The sequence below is a fragment of the Schistosoma mansoni genome, chromosome 2 (assembly GCF_000237925.1).
Source record: "Schistosoma mansoni strain Puerto Rico chromosome 2, complete genome".
NCBI lineage: Eukaryota > Metazoa > Platyhelminthes > Trematoda > Strigeidida > Schistosomatidae > Schistosoma > Schistosoma mansoni.
The window spans coordinates 22,071,176-22,090,140 of record NC_031496.1 but is presented as its reverse complement, the minus strand read 5'-3'; the positions used below and the strand labels follow the sequence as shown (position 1 = coordinate 22,090,140).

Below are 18,965 nucleotides of genomic sequence, written 5' to 3'. Positions count from 1 at the left end.
AAAATTGAAACGGCGTACAACTGCCTAGTGTATTCTGCGAAGAAATGCCATACATGGAAGGGCTTACAGTGCCATATTTACACCGATTGAGAAATACAACCGATAACAGCTACATTCAACTGACGGAAAGTTGTTTTACTGATTTTGTAACGAAACCCTAGAAATACAGGATTGTCGTCAAATTGTGATTTCATTGAGTAATTTCCGATATATAATTTCATACTGATAATCATATTGGTCGAACAATATGCTTTAAATGCGAAATTATGTAGAACTTACCATGAGCTCTTTTGACACTGGTATAAATGTTGGTATTATTATTAAGTAGTAACAACCACAATCATACGGGTCACCAGGAATTACTAAATTTACTCACATTGCAACTCAATTCATTTAGTCTTGAAACCATTGTATCAATTTTATAAATTTTCAAGACTACCATTAACATTAAAGCTTTATAAAATAGAGAACTATTTCACTTGTTATGGCAAAGTTTAGAAAAGAGTAACCTGTCGATCTTAAGTCAGTCGTTCTTTACTTTGAATTACCACTCATTTCGCAAAACCGTGAGCGGTAAACCATACTTCACTGGTTTCCAGATTGGTTTTCATCATGCCTCCAATCACACATAAACTGCAACGATAACAGAATAATTATAAGCGTTAAACCTATTGAAAAGCAGAAGTCGTTGAGAGTGAAACTGTTCAAGTGGTGACATGGAAGGTTTACAAGAAGCCTCACATGGTAGTTACTAATGTTCATATACATATTAAATGTTTCTATGCCAATCACCTAACGATATATTGTGGTCATATAGAAGTATCACGAGTACCTTTGTCAGTTATCAGACTGGAGTTTCAACCAAATTAGGTTGCCATAAGTACGATACTGTGAGCATATTTGATGATAGGGAGTCTAGCCGTTTCTATATGATATGTTTGAAAGGAAAGAAGTCGTAATTTCGCGACACGATTTCTTCTCTTTAGTTTTTCGTTGATCTGAACAGCATAAAAAGCAGTATTTTCAGTCTACAAATTCAGATCATCTATCGTTAGCCACCCCAAAATAAGCTTTCTGGGACGTGAAATAAGTAGTACTAACATTAGAGGTTGGATCCAGATCACACGATATGGTTGTCTATTCAATGTGTCTTCATCAAAAAATTGAAGTGTTGCATAATTGCATTCCACAACCCAACAGAGTGGCTGGTTAACATGCAGCCAAGACGAAATACACGAATTAACATAATACAGCCGGTTTTATACCATCAGCGATACTACTTAGATCTAAACATGAAATATATGAAGTGACTCAAGAGTAAAAGGTTCAAAATTAGAGTCGATTACACTAACGACAAACATATAAAACCAAAATCTAATGATACAACGCAGTTGTAACTCAAAAAGTGTTTTCAAATTAGAAAGAGATTTCTCAGAAAAATGAAGCAACATTCTGTTTTGAAGTTACGATGAAGAAATTTAAATATACACAAGGATAATAAATGACGAAAATTACTTTTTGGAGAAACACTGAGATAACTAAACCAAAATCTTATAAGAGCAATTAAACACGACATTAGTACGCCCACACATAAAGTCCTTAACATGTTAATTTATGTTATTAGACTAATAATGTTTATGTATCTCATGGTTCTGATAACCATTAACCTCTCATTACAATATTCAAGAATATCGAAACGGATGACGTAAGATTACTTTTTTGCCATCATTACAATAATTCGAGTTACAACAGTGAAGTAAGAAAAATTCAAGGACAGAAATAGATATGCTAGAAGATTATAACTAAGACAAACCGGAATTCGGAACACTACCAGTAAAACACCAAATTGTTCTATGATATATAAATGCAGTTGAGATTAATACAGAAAAAACGGAATGTAAAGTTAATTAAAGAACTGTTAGCATTTATACTGATGATTTAGAGTTTTCTGTGCTTTTTTAATCATATCTTCGACAAAAGCTGTTGGAGAATTTAAACCACATCGTTCGGCGAAATTGGCATTAGTTTTGGAATCGGTTCCAGCCAAATTTCTGTCTAAAAATTCCAATAAAAACGTATCATCCATACAAACATTCATTTTTGTGCTAATATCATCTAGAGCATTGTCTTTCGATTCAAGCAAATTATGTCTGCCATCAGATGTATGAAGACTATGAGAAGGATTAGACACTTTTTTATTACTGTCAACTACAGGATAACCATTATCACAATTAGTCGTTTCCAATCCTAAAGGATCATAAAATATATTCAGCATATTTGATCTCGATTGACCAATATCGGTGTTTTCTGAGTTTCTCTAGAATGGAATAAAGATTTGTGAATCAATGTCTGGTCAAATCAAGGAAAATATTAAACGGTGAACGACAAAAATTTCACATAATAATAGACACCACTTTAAGGAATCGCTTTTCTTATATTTATACTGAACGAAATGCGTAGTTGAGCGTTTAAACAGTGAGTTATGAGCACGAACTCCATCCATCCAGTCTTAGGTAGAATTGATATTATTAACCCTTGTATACTAGAAATTCATATCAGTCTAGTAGACAACCCTAACTTGGAATCCGGAAGGGAGGCGGAAAAGAGGAAGGCCAAAAAACACATTACGCCGGGAAATAGAAGCAGATATGAAAAGGATGAATAACAACTGGAAAGAACTCGATAGTAAGGCTCAGGACAGAGTTGGATGGAGAATGCTGGTGAGCGGCCTATGTTCCTCGACGAGGGGTATCAGGCGTAAGTAAGAAAGTAACTAGTAGACAAATCTATACAAAATCAGGAATTGATATTATTATTATTACCTAGAATATCACTTAGAAATTATTCTTAATTGTTGAACACGCATTAAATATAACCTGAAATCGTTTTTCATGAATGAAATGCTCAGTAAGATAAAGTGAGTTGATACACGAGCAATTAATTTGAATAAGAAATGAACTTGATCTCATTCAGACTTCACTAATCAGTAACAAGAGACCTGCAGTTAATATGTCAATAACTAATGAGGGATAAAAAATCGGTATTGCTACTGACTGGGAACAAACAAATATTGAGTTGAAATTAATTGTATATTTTACTGAAGGCTATCAATAAATAAATACACTAATTCGAGGGTTAAATTACTCTAATTCATAAAAGTTCTAGATTTCTAAAAACAACTTCAAAAAGAATGAAGAAAATAACGGAATGACGATAAAGCAAATATAAGTATACTGGATTACACATTCAAGATTTAGTGAAGAATGTAGACGAAATGTGTTTGAGCATTTCTGTGATTGATGAATTGTGTATATATCTAGGGTCTCATCAAACCATTGATTTCTACCATTTCGGAGAGCATATTAGTCAGGAATTCCACACAGTTTCAAGCAATAAAGATCAATTCAACTTTACTAAAAACACTAATCAATAATCGATGACTTATTCGATTGGCTTCATGTTGTGATCTGATCATCTTAAATACTTTCATAAAGCATTTAGTGGCAAGTGGTAGACTTGAGAGTTTCAAGAAGATTTTCACGACTTCTTGAGTTGGGCTCGCTTATTTGTGCTACTTATCCGACTCCAATGAAATATGTGGTCACAAGTGTAACATACCCCCCCCTATCACCAAAACCAAAGAGAAAGTTTAATGTTGAGTAAAGAATAACCTGAGGATACACATGTTTCAGGAGTGCGTAACGGTAGACAAACCGTGAGAGGAAATAACTGTATGTAGCGTGGATTCCTGCCATTACTAGCCAGATCAAAGTAAGTCTTTAAATTAGTTCATACCGTTCCAGAAAGATAATGGAATAAAATAAGCAATGAACATACCTATACTTAAACAAAGTATATAAATAACGTACATAATTAGTTAGATCACAATTAATTCTGAAACTAGGTACAGAATTATAAGCAGGCTTAAAATAACTAATTTGAAACATTCTGTCTGATTCCTATTATCCATACCAATAGGAAGAAATTTACGTAGACGTGTACGAGGCCACTACAAAATTTATACCTCATGGAAAGTCGAGGAGCTTGTCCAATTAAATTAATCAAAATATGCCAACATAAACTAATGTGATTATTTGTAGATTAAATCACCTTTTTACAACAATATATCAACTTGTTAAAACATGAAGCATATAATAAAGTTTATACAACATAAAGTTTTTGACACAATAAACGTTGTTACCAGATTTTGGCTTTTTTCACTAGTCATAAGAAAATGTCCACTATTATTTCGTTTGGAGCCACTATCACTTTTAAGAGAAGCTCTAGTAGAAATCTGTTTTGAAGATGACTCATAATTCTTTTCCAGTGATTCTCTTGATCTCCCGACAAGCATATATGGAGGTGAGTCAGACGGATAATGCAAGGTTTCTTGCTGTGAATTCGACGTGTGAATTAGTGATAAGCTAGGATACTCATAAGACGTATCTGTGTCCTAAAATAAGATGAGGAACAACTAATGTCAATTCGATAAACAAAATTAACACGGAAAAATTAAAACAAACAGCTGCCTTTCGTTATGTTACAGATGTACTAGCCACAGAGAATTCGAACATTTCAAGAATGCTCGAACCTGCTTTTGCTACATAACCATCACATAACTAATCAGTCAGGCGAACAGTTACCGAAGCTTATAAGAAGGAGACTAACATCACTGAAGATGGCAGTAAAGAGATCATCAAAAACTAGTCTCTGCTTATGCTATACTTCATTTATTTATTTGAACACACAAATATTGGTAAAAAAAGGGCACCAAGTATATATGCGTGACACAATAACAATGAGAATGTGAAGAGACAGAGAATGTAAAGTGCGTTTAACAAAACGGGGAACAATAGTGAAATAATAATAATAATAATAATGGGAGAGGCAGTTCAGTTAGCAAAGGTACAATCAGAAAGAATTTTACCAGTTAAAGAAGTCACGTCCATTCGCATACTCAAGGTCGATAAGTTTCTCCAGGCAACAGATCCACACAGCCATTAACTACATCCATTAGAGCTGTTTACAGAGCGTCATCGATAGCAAAGCTGAAAAGAAATAGTGAGATTGGGAATCCCTGTCTAACCTCACTGCTTGGATGGAACAATGGAAAGAGGTGGTTGCATCCCCTTACTCTGCCTGAGGTGTTAGTATATAGAGTTTTCAAGATGTTAATAAACTTCTCAGACACATCCTTCTTCAATAGACCATTCCAGAGAACAGTCCTGTTCAACGAATCGAAGGCATCCTTAATGTCAGTAAATACTATGATTGTTGGCTTGTGGTAGTACGACGGTGTTCTAACATTTGGCGGAGGGTGAAGATATGATCAGTACATCCTTTACCAGAACGGAAACCAGCGAGCTCCTCACGAGTCAATCTTCCTCGGGTTTTGAACAATCTACGAAGTATGACGGAAGCCCATAGTTTGGACGCGATCGGAAGTAGACTTACCCCTCGATATGTAATGCAGAGACGACGTGAACCATTTTCAAAGGTAGGGACAACTATCAACTCATTCCATGATGTTGGAACACTCTCTACTTGCCAGTCGGTCTCTCAACTAGGAGGTTGCCACCATCTTTAAAAAAGGCCGGAGACAAGTCTTCTGGGCCTGGTGATTCGTGTCACTTTAAGAGTTGGAGTTCTTTGAGAGCTTCCGTTTCGTTAGATGAATTAGTTTTCACTGGCCATGGAGGGTAGGTTAGTTTGACCGATATCTCCGGGGCAGCAGACCAGTTTAACTGCTGCTCGAAAAACTCTGCTCACCGTTCATGACATCGGTAGATGTTATTGATTGGCATCTCATCATCTTCACAATTTGTTTCACCCACACCAGACTTCTCGTTGTCATTGATTCAAATGAGTTGAAACAGCTTTCGGTAGTTATCGGAACCAACTGCTGTTTCTAAATCGTTAGCGTGCTTCGACCACCAGCCTTCTCTATCCTTAAGTAAGCTTTGCACAATTTCATTGCTTAACGATCTTCGTTTATGGTCACACTCGCAGTCACCTGGAGTGATAATTACAGAGAAATCAGTTTGACTAATGTAGTGTCTAGATTATTAGCTTCAATAATGCTGAGACGTTTAACTAGAGCTCGTAAACAGGAAACCCGAGTAAACCATGCTGGTTTCAGACCTGGACTTTGATGTACAGGAAAAATATTCATCCCTCGGCAGATTCTTGAACCTAAAAATACTTTTCAACGTATCCCATACCCTTAAGAAAGTGTTTGACTCGGTTGATTGTGATGTTCTGTGACAGTGTCTCATTGAAGTGCGTACCAAAGAAGTACGTTAACCATGTACAGTCTATCTACTCGAATATTACTTATGGATAACTGTCGTCGGAATTGGTTACTTCAAGTGATTTCCGTCAGGGTTGTCCGCATTCTCCACGTTTATTTATTTTTGTGGTAGAACATGCTTTTAGATATGACACTTTCATTGTCTGAATTTCCATAAGTTGATATTATACAAAGAGATTTACTTGTTGAATTAGAATATGCGAATGACATGGTTCTGTTTATTGAAGACACTAACACAATGCAGAGTTTTCTGATCGCTTTGCGCAATAATGAAGACATATTTGGGATACGGTTCTCTCCCTTCAAATGTAAAGTGTTACTTCAGGTTTTACATGCATCACCGCCAGAATTGGTAAAAGGAATTAAATGCATCGACCATTTCACTTATCTTGAGAGTCTCATCAGTACTAATGGTCTGGTGTCAGACGAAATCTCGACACGGATTCAGGAGGCTCAATTGACTTTTGCCAAGTCTTGTCGCTTGTGGCGGATTAACTGTGCAACAGTTTGCTCCACTCTAATTAATGGATGTGAAACATGACCATTAAGAGTAAAAGATATCCATTTATTTATTTATTTATACACATAAATATTGGTACAAGGGGGTACCAGATACATATGTGCCACAAATCTGATTCGATTTGTGTGAGGGCTGTGATACTGCTCAGGTGCCCAAACTGAAGCAGGTGGTTTCCTTAGGGGGCCACACCCCGAGCCTTTGACCTAGAGGTCTGATCCACAAAGCAGTGGAGCATCGTAAAGAGATGCAGTCCCACGGTAGCCGGCGACCAACAACAGGTTCATACGCCATTCGTTCCATCAGGATACTGGAGCCCATGTGCACCATTGGTTTGGAATCAGGGTTTCCCAACTCCCCTAGGTGGACTTTCCATGTCCACCGACCCGGTTAAAGCGCCGGACATTGCTTTTCGTCCTCTCACTTTCGTGAACAACACCCCGCCACGAGAAGGCAGTTAGAACTTCCCTGGCAGAGGCTGTATACGCGTGGCCATGTGAGAGCATTTTGAGAGGGAGAACGGACTCTCCCCACTCTCCGCCGTACCAGGGCATTTTGGGGGCTTATACCATATCCATAGGTTTCTGGTATTCCATCATAAATGTTTGCAAAGCAATCCTCATGTATTTTGTGACCACGGAGTAAGCAATGAATGGGTTCAGAATAGAGTATAGGGTAAAGATGGGAAATCGACTGATGAGGTAATCAATCTCCATCGACAGAGATGGTTAAGACATGTGTTACGTATGCTCAATCGCCACTTACCTCGATCAGAGAGGTTTTCTCGAGTAGGTGTAGGGAGATAGTTAGGGGCGGTCAAACTAAAACATGACATTAGTCCGTCAAGTCTCTGACAATTGGGTTTAGCCATATATTCATGAGTATAGAATAACTTGTTGAGATCCAAGTGATTATCACAACCACTGTTCAGAGACTTTGAATGAAATAGCTCAAAATCATTTGCAATGGTGTAGGTGCATCCATTCTTTATTTTCCCCCAAATCCTGAGATTCTAAATCCACTGCCTTGTGGATCAAACCTCCAGGTTGAAGGTCGGGTTGTGGCTTTCTAAGAAAATCATCTGATTAGGTTTAGGCACTCAGGCAGTACCTTAGCCCACACAAATCAAACGATGATCAGAACTAAAAAAAATTAATCTTGCTTCAATTCGCACCCTCACAAATAGTACCTACAACTACTTGGTAACATTCCTTCATATTTTACATGGTATCACTTGTCTATCCCCTTTTATCCCCATTTTGTATATTCCCTTATTCGTCAATTCATATAGCAGGTCGCCTGTGGTAGAAATTCGGTCCGACAAATAGCAGACCAGATGCAATTTAGGATGAGTTCTGCCATCAGTTAAGGGATCTACAAAAAGTATCTTCAACAGGTATTGTAGTACTAGCCGGAGACTTGAATGCGTAAGTCGGACGTCTAGGCACAGAGGAAAGTCGTTTAGGTGACCAATGGGGAAGATTTTTGGTTGCAGGTCAGATAACGGTGATCGCCTACTGCAGGTATGCACAGCCTACTTGTTTCTGGAGAGCACTTACGATTGGAATGGTCATTTCTGATGTGCTACCAGATATCCTCGCCATTTGCGTCTCAAGTCTGAACTCAAAATGATCACATTACGATCAACTACCACTGTTGCGCTTGTGTACAAGACTGCGGCTTCTTCGGAGTACTTCACCGGACTCTGATCATGCTCTTGTTTGCGCCAAACTCACCTTACTTCTCAGTGGTCAACAAATTCATCATCATATACGGATCAATTTCAGTGAATTGGTTGCAGCTTCTGTTACAACCAAATCCCAAACCGGGCTAGGTTTAAGGCTAGCTATTAACCCACTGAAAAGTGAAGATGAGGATTGGCTGCATTTACATGATGCCATGAAAAAGGCGATTAGCAAAACGTCTCGCTTACAAGCTCCGAGTTTCTACAGGCTCCTTACAACTTGATGTAGCACGTCAGCCAATTCCGGACAACCATGACTTTGACACCCAGCGAAGATTGTTAAGTAATGAAATTGTAAGGACACAGAAGTCGGATAGCTTGAATGTGCTAAATAGTTGGAAGAAGCAGCTGCATCTGGTAACTGCAAGAAGCTCCTTCTACTCATCCGAATCACAGGCAGCAAGAAGTCTGGTGAGAGTGAAACAATCTGTGAAGTTGATGAGACGCCAACCAATAACATCTGTCAAACTCTCGGACGACGAAAGAATTCTCCGAGGAACAGTTCAACTGGTCTAGTGCCCCAGTAATTTCAATCAGACATTTTGTCTTCCATGGTAAGTTTCGACCAATCCACCTCATCTTACAAAAGTTGCGGCGTAGTTAAATAAACGGATCCAAACATTATTCTTTACAATATTTCCTTTACAAATATATTTGATCAGTTGCTACATGCACAATTCAGTCAGTCAGTCAGCTACAACGTAGGACCAGACACATATATGCATCGGCCCAAGTTGCCATACCTCGTTAGCACAACAAGATGAACACCGGATTCCTAAAAATAGTTAATTTAGTGGTGGTAGTATATAAAAGATAGGTTGTATATAAAGATATAGTACAGGAAGGAAGAACGTTATGAAGCAATTTTAATCTTAAGGTTTAAGGGAAGATAAAGAGTGTATACACCTACGCCATTGTGATCGATTCTGAGCCATGTCACCTAGAGTCTCCAACCATTGGTTACGATAGTCACGCGGACCCCAACCAGGTAGTCTGCATCTACCAACATGGCTCAGGCTAGAAGTTAGTGACTCCAAACACTGATGCCACTTTTTTTGGTTTGACCGCCCCTAACTCTCTTCCAACCATCCCCTACACTAGTCAACATAGCGCGTCGTGGTAATCGGTGTTCAGGCATACGTAACACGTGGCCTAACCATCTCAGTCGATGAAGATTCATGACCTCATCCTGACCGTTGCTGCTACCTTGACGTGGTGGTCGGGCTTGCCTATCGTGATGAAACAATCGAGCTATGCTGGCTGGAACAATCGTTCCTCGAGGTCCTACCATGCCAGACAGGTCGGTTGGAGAGCGGTGAGACTAAAAGCAGCAAACCCAAGGTCCGAAGGCGAAGTCGTACTGCTGACTGTACAGAGGTGTGACAGCAGTAAGGTGTTTCCTTCAGACAACCAGCATGACAGCGATGCTGCCTTCCCACAGGAGGGGGTGGGGTTAGAAAAGGTCGACCCTAAAAATGCACACCTCGCCTTATCCCACGGATATCCGTCTCCGGCGGTAAGGTTTTTTTTGAAGAACGGAGCTAACACAAAAACTACCCACAAAACGGTCGTGTGTGACCGACCTCAAGCAGTTGTCCCTTGGGCACTGCGGTCACGCTCTCAGGTCATTAAGACCACTTCTAACCCAATTTCCTTTTCAGGTACCTTTAGAAGAACCCTTCCACGGTGTGGGCAACCGGGAAGTGATAACTGCCCTCATACCTCTAACAACACTCAAGACCACTGTATTCATAATCAATCTCCTTCTTCAATTCCTACTATTCCTTCTACCTTGACTTTCAACACTAAACTTCCTCTCTCGGTTTCCTCCTCAAGTGTCACCATGGCCAACGATTCTAGTGCGCGAAACACTGTCTCAGGTCTACTAAAACCTCGCTCCAAACTACACATTGGAGCCTTCAACGTACGTACCCTATGCCAAATCGGTCAACAGGCCTCCTTAGCTAAAACCCTAGAATCTCGTACCATTGATGTATGCTGTGTCTCCGAAACACGCATACAGGATCCCAGTGTGGTCATTCACTTGACCTCACCTCGCCAAAATGGACAGCCAACGAAATACACCCTCCGTGTATCTGGCGACCCGTTGGCTAGTTCTCGCGGACTTGCAGGTGTAGGCATAGCACTAAGTACAAGGGCAGAACAGGCACTACTAGAATGGATCCCCGTTAACAGTCGCCTGTGTGCTGTCCGGCTAAATGGCTCCGTAAGAACTTGGAAGGATAGGGACACACGTCGTTGCCTTTTCGTCGTTTCTGCCTACGCTCCCACTGACTGCAGCCATGATGAGGTGAAAGATGACTTTTACAGAAAGCTCTCTGAGCTTCTTCAGAAAGCTAAGCGCTCAGACATAGTAGTCGTAGCGGGTGACTTTAATGCCCAGGTAGGCAGCTCAAATCAAACAGAAAGACATTTAGGCGGGTGTTTTAGTATTCCGGCTCAACGAACCGATAATGGTGATCGTCTGTTGCAACTATGCTCAGACAATCGTTTATTTTTGGCAAGCACTAATTTTAAACATAAGGAGAGACATCGTCTAACATGGCGACCACCTGCACCAAACCAACGATGGACTCAAATAGACCATATTGTCATCAGTCATCGTTGGAGAGGCTCAATAGAAGATTGTCGCTCGTATTGGAATACTTGTTTAGACTCTGATCACGCTTTAATACGAGCGCGCATTTGTCTGCGCCTCAATGGACGCAGGAAAAGTACACTAAGAAGACCCATTAGGATTGAACTGGAGGACGAAAAAGCCAAATGCGAATTCCAGAAACAACTTAGTTCACATCTAGGCAGTTCTGTAAACAAGACTGACCCAGATACTGCTTGGAAAGACATACGAACAGCTGTGGAAACAGCAGTAACATCTATTAGTCATTTAAACCATAGGGCTCCAAAAAACCAATGGATTTCTTTTAAGTCTATTTCACTGATGGATTCGCGTAAACTCATCCCATCAGGCTCTGAACATGACGAAGAGCGTAAACAAATTAGATCTAGGTAAACTAAAAGTCTAAGGAACGATCGTGAGCAGTGGTGGGCAACGAAAGCAAAAAAGATGGAAAAGGCAGCGGCTATAGGCAACACCAGGCAACTATTCAGACTAATAAAAGAAACTGGAATTAAGAAGTCAAGTGTAAGTGAGACAATCTCCGAAAAAGACGGAACCCTTATCTGCTCTCAACCCAAACGTTTAGAACGATGGGCGGAACACTTTAAGGAACAGTTTAGCTGGCCTTCAGCTACTGCACAACTACCCACTATTCCCAGAAAACCTGAATGGAACATTGAAGTAGGCCCCCCGACCCTACTTGAAGTTCAAAAGGCTATAGGTAATCTGAAACGAGGAAGAGCAGCTGGTCCAGATGGATTGGCTCCAGAGGTCTTTAAATATGGTGGCCCAATTTTAGCGACTAGGTTGACTAATATTCTGACTAAAATCTGGGAGACGGATGTAATCCCATCCGACTGGTCACAATCACTGATTGTCCCAATATATAAGAAGGGGTCCAAATCATCCTGCGATAACCATAGAGGGATTAGTCTGACTAACATAGCATCTAAAATACTAGCCTCAATAATTATCAGGCGCCTAACTAAGACTCGTGAACTGCAAACACGAGAAAATCAGGCTAGCTTCAGACCTGGTCGTGGCTGCATCGACCACATATTCACCATTCGTCAGGTTTTAGAGCACAGACACGTTTATCGGCGTCCGACAATGATAGTTTTTCTTGACTTGAAAGCAGCATATGACTCTGTAGAACGAGAGGTTCTGTGGCAGTGTCTGTCATTGAAAGGTGTACCTGAGAAGTACATAAACCTTGTGAAGGCTCTTTACTCGAACACTACCAATCGAGTGAGAGCTTATGGCGAACTGTCATCTGATTTTACAACCTCAAGTGGTGTCCGATAAGGTTGTCCACTATCCCCATTTTTGTTTAACTTCATTATAGACCTGTTGCTGGAAATAACACTCTCTTCGACTGAATTTTCAGGAATTGATCTTCTACCAGGGGGACCACTAAGCGACTTAGAATACGCAGATGACATAGTCCTGTTTGGTGAAGACGCTGACAAAATGCAGAGTCTTCTGTTGGAACTCAGTAATAATGCCAGGATGTTTGGGATGCGTTTCTCCCCATCTAAATGTAAATTGTTACTCCAGGACTGGCCTGCGTCAACACCTGAACTAAGGATAGGGAGTGAAGTAGTTGAACGCGTGGACAACTTCACTTATCTTGGAAGTCTGATCAGCCCTAATGGGTGGGTGTCTGACAAAATCTCAGCACGGATTCAGAAAGCTCGTTTGGCTTTTGCCAACTTACGTCACCTATGGCGAAGACGAGATATCCGTCTATCAATTAAGGGACGAGTATACTGCGCGGCAGTTCGCTCTGTTCTACTTTACGGCTGTGAAACGTGGCTATTAAGAGTAGAAGATACTCGTAGGTTACTAGTATTTGACCACAGATGCCTTAGAAATATTGCTTGCATCTGCTGGGATAACCGGGTAAGTAATAGTGAGGTTAGACGCAGGGTATTAGGGAACGATGGTAAATCAGTTGATGAGGTCATGAATCTTCATCGACTGAGATGGTTGGGCCATGTGTTACGTATGCCTGAACACCGATTACCACGACGCGCTATGATGACTAGTGTAGGGGATGGTTGGAAGAGAGTTAGGGGCGGTCAAACCAAAAAAAGTGGCATCAGTGTTTGGAGTCACTAACTTCTAGCCTGAGCCATGTTGGTAGATGCAGACTACCTGGTTGGGGTCCGCGTGACTATCGTAACCAATGGTTGGAGACTCTAGGTGACATGGCTCAGAATCGATCACAATGGCGTAGGTGTATACACTCTTTATCTTCCCTTAAACCTTAAGATTAAAATTGCTTCATAACGTTCTTCCTTCCTGTACTATATCTTTATATACAACCTATCTTTTATATACTACCACCACTAAATTAACTATTTTTAGGAATCCGGTGTTCATCTTGTTGTGCTAACGAGGTATGGCAACTTGGGCCGATGCATATATGTGCCTGGTCCTACGTTGTAGCTGACTGACTGACTGACATGACCTCATCAACTGATTTACCATCATTTCCTAATACCCTGTGTCTAACCTCACTATTACTTACCCGGTTATCCCAGCAGATGCAAGCAATATTTCTAAGGCATCTGTGATCAAATACTAGTAACCTACGAGTATCTTCTACTCTTAATAGCCACGTTTCACAGCCGTAAAGTAGAACAGAGCGAACTGCCGCGCAGTATACTCGTCCCTTAATTGATAGACGGATATCTCGTCTTCGCCATAGGTGACGTAAGTTGGCAAAAGCCAAACGAGCTTTCTGAATCCGTGCTGAGATTTTGTCAGACACCAACCCGTTAGGGCTGGTCAGACTTCTAAGATAAGTGAAGTTGTCGACACATTCGACTACTTCGCTCCCTATCCTTAGTTCAGGTGTTGACGCAGGCCAGTCCTGGAGTAACAATTTACATTTAGATGGGGAGAAACGCATCCCAAACATCCTGGCATTATTACTCAGTTCTAACAAAAGACTCTGCATTTTGTCAGCGTCTTCACCAAACAGGACTATGTCATCTGCGTATTCTAAGTCGCTTAGTGGTCCCCCTGGTAGAAGATCAATTCCTGAAAATTCAGTCGAAGAGACTGTTATTTCCAGCAACAGGTCTATAATGAAGTTAAACAAAAATGGGGATAGTGGACAACTTTATCGGACACCACTTGAGGTTGTAAAATCAGATGACAGTTCGCCATAAGCTCTCACTCGACTGGTAGTGTTCGAGTAAAGAGCCTTCACAAGGTTTATGTACTTCTCAGGTACACCTTTCAATGACAGACACTGCCACAGAACCTCTCGTTCTACAGAGTCATATGCTGCTTTCAAGTCAAGAAAAACTATCATTGTCGGACGCCGATAAACGTGTCTGTGCTCTAAAACCTGACGAATGGTGAATATGTGGTCGATGCAGCCACGACCAGGTCTGAAGCTAGCCTGATTTTCTCGTGTTTGCAGTTCACGAGTCTTAGTTAGGCGCCTGATAATTATTGAGGCTAGTATTTTAGATGCTATGTTAGTCAGACTAATCCCTCTATGGTTATCGCAGGATGATTTGGACCCCTTCTTATATATTGGGACAATCAGTGATTGTGACCAGTCGGATGGGATTACATCCGTCTCCCAGATTTTAGTCAGAATATTAGTCAACCTAGTCGCTAAAATTGGGCCACCATATTTAAAGACCTCTGGAGCCAATCCATCTTCTAGAGGTATCTGAAAAAGAGATTAGGTTAGAAGTGGTCTTAATGACCTGAGAGCGTGACCGCAGTGCCCAAGGGACAACTGCTTGAGGTCGGTCACACACGACCTTATTGTGAGTAGTTTTTGTGTTAGCTCCGTTCTTTAAAGGACCTAACCGCCGGAGATGGAAATCCGTGGGATAAGGCGAGGTGTGCATTTTTAGGGTCGACCTTTCCTAACCCCACCCCCTCCTGTGGGAAGGCAGCATCGCTGCAGATGCTGGTTGTCTGAAGGAAACACCTTACTGCCGTCACAGTCAGCAGTACGACTTCACCTTCGGTTCGCTGCTTTTAGTCTTACCGCTCTTCAACCAACCTGTCTGGCATGGTAGAATCTTGAGGAACGATTGTTCCAGCCAGTATAGCTCGACTGGTTCATCACAATGGGCAAGCCCGACCACCACGTAAAGGTAGCAGCAACGGTCGGGAATGCACTATTACGAACCCAATGAAACGTTATATAATCAATGCCTTTCAGTGAACCATTTACAGTTGGCAAAAGCATGTAACATACTCATGATTTTGCATGGGAATCGAGAATGACTTACAGTTTTCCCCAATAAAGTATCATCAACAAGTGTCTTTCCACACTGCAAAATAGTTTGAAATCCAGGGAGTGAACGATTGGCTTTGTGTACGGTAGGTCCCGACACTGTCGTGGTCGAATTCTGGTCAACTTTCATTATTTTCCTATTCTTCAGTTCATTATTGAAGGCATGGTTTGAGGGAGATACAGGATCAGCGATTCTGAACAACATACAAACACAACATGTAATAGGTGATGAAAACATCTACCTTAAACAAGAAATATACTAATGAAATGGTTCTTGTGGCTTACAACAGCTCACTTAAAAAATTTGGCACAACTGGACACTAATCGTGTATGCGCTACATAATTAACAACTTGAAGGTTCAGACAAGGAGAGGAAACAATCACCTCTCTCCAACCTATTGGTTCAGCTGTTAAGCAGAGTTGCCTAATCCCACTAGTTCTCTTCAACTTTACTAATTCAACTCCACTATCACAGCTGACCTCCATATCAAACAACTGAAACTACAAGTCATGGTCACAGGAGAATCTAGAGTAAATCAGTTAACAGGAGAAAGTTAAAAGAGAAGTCGCTAGTCATAAGCCTTTTGAGGACATATTACAAGAGCGCCTTTAGTAATCTCTAACATGACAGTCTACAAGTAATGGTCTACTGTGATTTCGGCTGTCGGAAAACGAGGCTAGGCTGCATACGAGTCTTCAAAATTCCTACAGATCAAAATTAATAGACCCCCTTGATGGAGTTATTCATTTTCTTGGGTACGGTGGTCGTAAAGTATCTTATCAACAATGTAATATGCTTCAGAAATGACTTAATCTGCTAGCTATATCAAAAAGGAAGTGTTCGAGTGTATCGGGACAAAAATAAAACTAGCATGAATTGGTGGATTCGCGGTGGCGTTCAACCAGCTTCACTAACTACATTCCGCGTAGTACTTAACTACCAAACTGCATAATTATACCTTCTAAAATTTAACTTGTGTATGAGGGCTTTTAAGCCACAATTCGCTTCGTGAAAATATCAGGCCTAAACTGTGGTGTACCTCGAAATTATGAACTAATACCTAACATAACCTACTTGACGATGTACGAATCAGATTTTATCAAAAACTGTCACAGGCTTTAAAAACTATATAATATGAGCGGGTGTGGCACGAGTGAATAAAATTTTCCGATTGAAATTCTACAGCGAGAAAAAACAATGCTTGAAATACGGGAACGCCTTGTGATCTCAGTGGTTTAAACAAGACAGCCTACGTAAAACTTTCGGTACAACTGCCTTATTTGTTGAAATTCCAAATGTTTTTGGTGGATGCAACTACTTTCATACGTAGTTGCCCTCAAGATGTACTATGATATGTGCCACAGTAAAAAGTAACTACGTAGTCGAAATCTCTAGAAAATGAAACAATATGACAAACAACCATGTGCTAACCTTAATCCCTTTTTAAGTGGTAAAGTATGTTCCATGGATTTCGCTGAGTTGTTCTGAGCACAAGTGAGTTAGTTATCGAATATACCTCTCGAAAAATCCATCTGTCCCTGATCCATGACTCGGCACTTTGAAATGGTGACGGAAAAACACTTAGCATTCCAGGCGGAGCAACTGATTGAAGGAATGGAAAAATCAGAATAATCTAACCTTTTTCAACATACGACACCATATGAATCATTTCGAAAGTTAGCTCGCACTGACTAGATGGAGTTAGATCAGCAACAAGTCGATCGAAACTCCAATCAGACTTGCGACGTAACTGCCAAATACGAGCACGAGCCATCTCAAAATTCTCCTCACCATCGGGACCATCAAGTATCTGAATCATAGATATACAAATGGCGAACGTTACAGTAACTGGAAATGAGAATACTTCATTCGATGACATCTGAAAGTGATTGAGATTAAAATAGTACTCAGATAACGTTTTCGATAAATAATAATTTGAATAAGTTATATAACACACGATTACAGGGAACTCACAGCAATACAGCTGCATATGCCATAACGAAGTAAAGGAAGCTGCAAACAATACGTATGGAAGTTTGTGTAGTAGGAAGCACCGTATTGTGACCAACATCTGTGGCCAAATTCTAACCACTGTGAACGTTCCGATATGACTGAAGCTCGTGTAATTTACGCAAACGTACTAAGTTTCAGTCAGTCACACACAATGTGGAACATGGCACACATGCACAGGTTCGAGTTGCCATACCCTACAAGATCATCAGGGCAAATCCCAGATTAGTAGGTGTAGTGAAAGTATTCGTAAGAATAGACGTGAATCCTGATGAGCAATTACACACTTTTCAATTAGCCGACAATACAACAGAGAAAAGCGAGGGCTTTGCTGAAAGCCTGGTCTTATGACGATAGCCACTCAAAGCAAGGTTGGTGTAGGAAAAACAATCCCAAGAACCCAGACGGTACACAGAACAAGTCATACATTTGATTACGATTGCTCATCCTTTTGTACTCTTGGTTTGACCATTCACTGTCACTTTTCAGTAGCCATTGTTTATTCATGGTCATAAATGAATATTGGTATTAGCAGACACAACCCACTGAACAAATCGCATATAACAATGAGTAAGATCGACAGTCCGTTTGTTACAACTGAAAAACAATAATGATGAACCCGACAAACCGTAGTGATGAAGTAAATCGAAATGTACATTAACTAGTGACTTAAATACCAAACTAACCTCGAGCCTTTGACAAGTTTACGTTTAGATTGGAGGTATAATGTATGTTGGCAGAGTATGGACAGCACTGCATAAGAATATGAAGTAGAAAAGATGGAAAAAGCGTGAATCGACGGGTCGATTAGAATAAGAGATGCATTTAATTTACAGCAATCAGGGATAAACGTACCGCTCCACTTAATACCTTTTAAACGATAGTCACTTAAACAACTCACGCTAGTGACAGCAGATTGAGTTAAATACACATGTCTATGACCACAATCAATCCACATGACAAGCTAAATCTCACTTCTATAGAAAGTGTTGATGTTCCTCAGAGCAAAAATACAAAATCGAATAAGTCATACACAAAATTATACAATTCGGTACTTGTAGCGGTAAATAAATCTCCAAAATCAATAGCTCTGTAAGTCATCCAAATTTGATGCTGACCGCATAAGTCTTGTAGGGCCAGTGAAATGTCAGTGAGCCCTAGCCGAACAATCCGACAGTTTGGTCACTGAATATAGAACAAATCATCCATCCCTGTCATGGTCAAGGGCAACCAACGAGCATCAGTTAATCATACGCCATGGACTGGCCCATTCGGTGGTAGTCACACTTTCGTTTCTACCCACTTAAACTAAAATATTCCTGTACTAACGACCTTTGTGTTGAACGATCTGCAAAGCATCCATAGTACCTTGATACGGTGAAGGGTTAATTCACGTTAGGTGCTTACCACGATGTGTGACTTCGACGTTAGCTGTTGGTCACATCACTCCCGTCTAACTTGAGTAGGCCCCC

At 40.5% G+C, this 18,965-nt stretch overlaps 1 protein-coding gene across 1 annotated transcript; it reads right to left on the bottom strand.

The window, feature by feature from the left end:
• Positions 1–1,876: 1,876 nt before the first annotated feature.
• Positions 1,877–18,350, bottom strand: Smp_065420 (hypothetical protein). The gene is made up of 7 exons (XM_018796093.1): positions 18,180–18,350; positions 17,327–17,362; positions 17,122–17,293; positions 16,915–17,085; positions 15,478–15,676; positions 4,202–4,453; positions 1,877–2,317 (listed from the first exon to the last, which is right to left on the bottom strand). Exons 4-7 carry the CDS (start codon positions 16,947–16,949, stop codon positions 1,919–1,921), a joined length of 885 nt encoding a protein of 294 aa, XP_018650340.1. The 5' UTR covers positions 16,950–17,085; positions 17,122–17,293; positions 17,327–17,362; positions 18,180–18,350; the 3' UTR covers positions 1,877–1,918.
• Between the last annotated feature and the right edge of the window lie 615 nt (positions 18,351–18,965).